At 36.5% G+C, this 6,146-nt stretch overlaps 1 protein-coding gene across 1 annotated transcript; it reads right to left on the bottom strand.

Annotated features, from left to right (window-relative positions):
• Positions 1 to 3,630: 3,630 nt before the first annotated feature.
• LOC145954675 (uncharacterized) lies at positions 3,631 to 5,691 on the bottom strand. The gene is made up of 2 exons (XM_083069361.1): positions 4,341 to 5,691; positions 3,631 to 4,262 (listed from the first exon to the last, which is right to left on the bottom strand). The coding sequence occupies exons 1-2, from the start codon at positions 5,689 to 5,691 to the stop codon at positions 3,631 to 3,633; spliced, it is 1,983 nt and encodes a 660-aa protein (XP_082925487.1).
• Positions 5,692 to 6,146: the final 455 nt, after the last annotated feature.

Raw genomic sequence — 6,146 nt, 5'->3', positions numbered from 1 at the left:
GTTTTAGGATTCTACAAAAATAAATATTTTATACTAATATTTATATTTTTTTTAAGGTTCATAATTCAAAAATCACTTTTCTTATATTTTTAGAAATTTATTCTAGAAGGCTTATCTATAAAAAGATATACAAGTATAACTATTTTTTTTTCTTCAAGATTTGTCTTTGAAATATTTTTATTTTTTTTTAATCAAGGATATTATATTATTAATTTCAAAAAAGTTTCACTTTAGTTTGAGTAATACTAAATTTGATTTCAAGTAAAAATGTAGGTTTATTTGAAAACATTATCATGTAAAAATGAAAGACATAATTTTATCAAAATTTATTCTCAGAATAACTTAGTTTTTGCATATATATATATATATATATATATATATATATATAAATAAAGAGGGGGAAAATAATATTTGAATTACCTAATTATTTTATAATTGAGAACAAATTTGGTTTGCACATGTTGATTGGTGTGGAACTAGATGAAAACATCACGTGCCAATCATACAATATAATGGGGTAAAGCTTCTTGGAACTTAGATGAAGATGGATTGCTTATGAGTTTGGTTTATTCTGAAAAGTAAGGAAGGTACCTCGTGATGCTTCAACTTTTTCCATGTGGTCGTGTATCCCCGTTTCAAATATCTTCTTCAACAATCGATGATCACCATCAACCCTCATTTCTTTAATATGCAGCAATAATAAAATGATTTTGACCTTTCCATATAGGTGGAGTATACTACTATATAGCATGTTTCAATAATATTATTATAAACCTATTTGTTTTTACAGAGATATTTTACTTGAAACCCGTTGGACATGCACATACACGATAATCACTGGCACATAGCTTAGCTTTTAGAGCTTAGTTTCTCATAAGTTTTTATTTTTTATTTTTTATTTACTAATTTATAAATTAGTTTAATTAAAATAAGTGTGTTTGGTATGAGAGTTTATACAAATTTATTTTAAAAATTTATAACTTATTTTTATAAGTTAATTGAAATAACTTATAATGTTTAAGTTTTTAGTCTTTTTTTTTTATTCTTGTTAATTTATTTGAATTTTTTTTATTTTTAATTTAAAAACTATTAATGTATCTTGACATATATTGTCTCACTCTCCTTATGAAAATTAATTTAATCTTATTAATTTGTTTATTAGCTAATCTTATCAAACACTTTTAATTCAATTAATTAATTTATAGTTTTTCAGTTATTAGTTTATAACTTTTAAATTTTCAACTAGTTAACTTATAAGTTAATTTTATTAAACACATCCCTGTACTATACTTTGTTATGGAGACTTTATTTATTTATTTATTTATTAATTTTTATCGTATAGCACTAATTTGACTTGTCTTTCCATCCATTTTTTTTCTCGGAATATCAAATTCTGAACCAAACACGAGCTAGCTTAAAGATAGATCGAACATTTCCCTCAATTTCTATTCAAAATTATATCACCCCAAACAAAAAATACGTGAAGAAAGGTTAAAGTTTGATATGAGGTTTTTATTTTTTGCTACTTCAATTCTAATGGTGCCATTGAAGCATATATATATGATATATAGGATCTAATTAGCCAATTATCAGTTTCATTCAAAGAGGGAGTGTAATCACGTATGAAATAGTACATTCTTTAAAAAGACAAATACTATATGGTATGAAGGATTTGGACGAATTTGTGCACAAATGACGCGTGGTTGTTTTGTCTTTCATTTCATAACTCATAAGTACTTTATTTTATTAAAAAAAGATTAAAAAAAATATTCACCTTATTTCGTATCATTTGTGTATAATTTGTTCGCAAATGGTCTTTAGGAAAATGCCATTTAGTAGTACGAAACTATTTCTATGCAATATATAGCACGCGGAAGTGTAATTTCAACCAAATATTATCTATATATTAATTAATAATTGTCTTTGAAAATATTACTTAACTTTTGATATTCGGGTATTTTGTGCCATTTTTATTCATACTGAGTAGCGTTATTGGTATAAAAAAGAAATATAAATTTACCCGAAGTGGATAATATCAATATGGAGCACATGAAATATTTGATTGCACATTTGTACTCAAAGATTGCCCATTGCTACTTCCCTTTCTCTCTTTTGTTTCGGTACACTGCAAATTAACATATTTGCCCATATTAAATGATGATAAAAATAAAAGAATCAAATTAAAATACGTGGTCTTAACAAATAGTTTCATATACTTATAATTTGTACTCATCTACGGTTTTGTAACTTATTAGATAATAATTTTCTTAATTTCACTAAAACTTTCTATTCAATATAAATAATAACAAAATATTTTACTTTCATGATATAAGTTTACAAGCCTTATTTGCTTTTGTGTTCTTTGTTGTTTTTAGTAATTAACCATTCCTTTGGATGGAATTTTTCTCTCTCACAAATTTTACATAAAAACATATATTGACCCCGTCATTTCAAGTTTTTCTTTTGCCTCCTATCCAACCATTATTAAAGACAATATAATTGAAAGAGGTCATATGACACAACTGGCTAATTGCTATAGTAGATATATGCATGCAATTAATTAACTTTAATTAAGTATGGTATTTTGCTATGATAAGCCTTATAGCTAGCACATGATATCTCTTTCTTGCTTGGTTGTGATTCAGACAAACGAATTCAAATGTCCATATGAAAGCATTCTAGGTTGGTTCATGATATAACATGAATCTATATGATGCTAAAAGTGTTAAAAGACAGTGTTAATATTAATCACATTTATTTATCGATTAGTGAAAGAACTCTATCATATGAGCATAAATAGAAGATTTAAAGGGACCATTATTGTCTCCATGCTCAGCAGGTGATTTGGTTTTAATTACCATATCATCCACGTAGACTTCAAGGTTGCGTCCGATTTGCTTAGCAAATACCTTATCCATGAGGCGTTGGTAAGTTGCTCCTGCATTTTTGAGTCCAAAAGGCATAACACGGTAACAATAATTGGCACGCTCAGTAATAAAGGCAGTATGGTTCTCATCTGGAGGATACATAAGGATTTGATTGTAACCTGAATACGCATCAAGAAAACTGAGCATACCATAACCTGAGGCGCCATCAACCAACCTGTCAATGCTGGGAAGTGGATAAGAGTCTTTGGGACAAGCCTTGTTTAAATTTGTGTAGTCAACGCACATGCGCCAGTTTCCATTGGATTTCTTGACCATAACTACATTGGCTAACCAAGTAGTGTATTTAATTTCCCTGATGAATCTCGCGTCCAAAAGCTTTTGAGTTTCAATCTTTACGGCTTCGCGCCTCTCACCCCCGAGTTTCCGCTGTCTTTGTGAGACAGGTTTGGCTTCCTTATAAATTGCCAATTTATGACAAATGAAGTTGGGATCGATCCCGGGCATATCTGCACTAGTCCAGGCGAAAAGGTCAGCATTGTGGGTGAGAAGTGCCATGATTTTACCTTGAATGTCTGGGTCCAGACATTGGCCAATGCGAGTGCATTGTGTGGCTGTGTTGCCGATCTGAAATTTGATCAACTCGTTAGTAGGATTTGGACGATGATCATGCATGTCAACTCGGGGATCTAACTTGGTAGTGGCTATCGGGTGAACATGGGCTACCATGGTGGAATTAGATGAATTAGATGCTTTTGACTGGGTCTGGAACAGGGTGAATCTTCAAGCTTTCAGCATAACACCTTCGTGCCACTTGTTGGTTGGCTTTAACAGTCACTATTTGACCATTCATCCCCGGGAACTTCATAGAAAGATGAGGGGTAGACACGACCGCCCCAAGTTGATTTAAGGTGGGTCTCCCAATGAGTATATTATATGAAGTGACAACATCCACTAACAGGTATTTGACTAAGACACGTCTTGAATTTGTCGCTGTGCCGAAAGAAGTCAATAGCTCAATAAAACCACGAGTATGGACGCGCTCACCTGCGAAACCAACGAGGGGTTCCGAGTATGGTTGAATTAGACTATGTGGAAGATCAAGTTTCAGAAAGGTCGGCCAATATAATACGTCAGCAGAGCTTCCTTGATCAATCAAGGTTTTATGCACTTTCCAATTTGCAACTTCGACCGAGATGACCATAAGATCATCTTGGTTTAGAATCACGCCTTCATAATCTTCATCAGTGAAAGTGATAGGAGGAGTTGGAATTGTTGGCTTCGACTCGGCTTTGCCACAATTATTGATGCTATGAATAGTACGAAGATGGCGCTTTCTAGCCGAATTGGAACTTCCTCCTCCAGCAAAACCTCCGGCTATGGTGTTGATCACACCACGTATGGGATGCTCCTCCGGGGGTTTTGCAGTACTCTATCGCTCAGCGCTGTTGGAACTCGGTTTTCCCTCGTCTCGTTGATTTACATTGTTGTAACGGTTGTTCTCGAAACGAGTCTGAGAATCCTGATATCGTCCTCCTTGATATCGTCCACGGCCTCGTCCTCTACCGCGAAAGCCTCCGCGAAAAGGTTGACCACGGTGAACATATTGTCCGAGTTGTCCGGCTTGAATGAGTTCTTCAATTCGGTCTTTGAGAGTCCAACATTCTTCCGTGGTGTGCCCATGATTCCGATGAAAACGGCAATGTTTGCTCTTATCAGCGTTGGGCGGATTGTGTGCCGGGGGTGGGAGAGATATCAAATCTGCATGATTAGCCTCTTCTAAAATATTAACACGAGGGGCATTGAGAGGTGTGTAAAAATCAAACCTGGGGCCACGCGTGTGGCGTGGTTTCTTTGATTTTTGGTCATTGAAATAACTTTTGGATCTCTCTTTACCGCTACTGCTGGCTTCGCTTTTGTTAGAAAGACTTTCGCGGATGGTGTTGCGGAATTCGGCATGTTCCTCCATCTGAATATACCCTACTGCACGGGCTCTGAGTTCGTCCATGTTTGCTGGCTGATGTCTACATAGACTATCCACGAAAGGCCCAGGTTTGAGAGCCATTAACATGGAATGGAGGGCGACTTCCAGGTTAAGGTGACGGATCTTGATGGAGACGTTGGCAAAGTGTTCCATAAAACACCTTAAGGATTCGTCGTCTCGTTGCCTCAGGTTGGACAGTGCCGCTAATGTGATGTGATGGGGCCGACTTGTAGCATATTGTGCCGAGAAAAGTCGTACCAAAGTGTCAAAGTTGTTTACGGAACGGGGTGGAAGTTGGGTATACCAACTAAGTGCTGCGCCTTTAAGTGAGGTTGGGAAGACACGACACATGATAGCATCGTCATTTGTGTAAAGGTTGACCTGAGTGACGTATGCATCGATATGTTCGTCAGGATCAGTTGTTCCATCATACCGCTCAATGTTCAACGATTTCCATGCTGATGGTAGGGGGACGTCCATGATGCCATCCACGAATGGGTGGCGTCGAGGAGAGTGATGATCATATGTGGCACGACTAGCATGAGTATGCATAGAACGGTGAGTCCGAAAGGATTCTGAAACATAAGTAGGATCTGAAGTGGAATGATGCTCTTCGGTTGCCGTTGGGACATGGCTAGACCGAGGAGGGGGAGTAGGGGAATGATGGTGCTGTGCATGGGCACGAAATGCTGCATTTTCTGCGCGTAATTGTTGCAGAACATCTTCATGTTGTTTGCGCATGGTTTCCAGTGCTATGGCATGTTGCTGTTGCATCAACTCAATTTTCTCAAGTAGCCGCCGCAAAGTGGCGTTTTCATCCATGTTATTGGTTTGGCTGCGGGTTGATACCATAAGGTGGCTGGAGGAGATGTTTACCAGGCCCTCCTTCTAGCGCCAAATGTTCCTGCCGAAATGTTCTTGCCAATATCTCCGATATCAACTCGATTTTGGTATAGGATGACTTCTTCCCTCGACCTGATTCTCTTCACGATCTCTGATCTTCTTCTTGAGGTCTTCGGATGTACCTGCAAAAAGGACTCCGACGATCAAGTTAGTTGTTTGTCTCATGTCATGCATTGTTTATATATTATTACCTGTTGTCGTCTCTGTGTAACCATGTAACTGTCGTTTGGTTATTGTCTGAAGGTTATTAGCGGTTAAGCCACGTCATCTTAGTGTGCCGAGGTGTATTACCAGTTTCCTTTGTCCGATGTTACACCTCGGCATGAATGGTCATCTCGGTCAGAATTACCTAACCAACTCGGCCAAGGTCGGCC

Source organism: Cajanus cajan, chromosome 2, assembly GCF_000230855.2.
Source record: "Cajanus cajan strain Asha chromosome 2, NIPB_CcT2T_4, whole genome shotgun sequence".
Taxonomy (NCBI): domain Eukaryota; kingdom Viridiplantae; phylum Streptophyta; class Magnoliopsida; order Fabales; family Fabaceae; genus Cajanus; species Cajanus cajan.
This window is presented reverse-complemented; position numbering and strand designations above follow the sequence as displayed.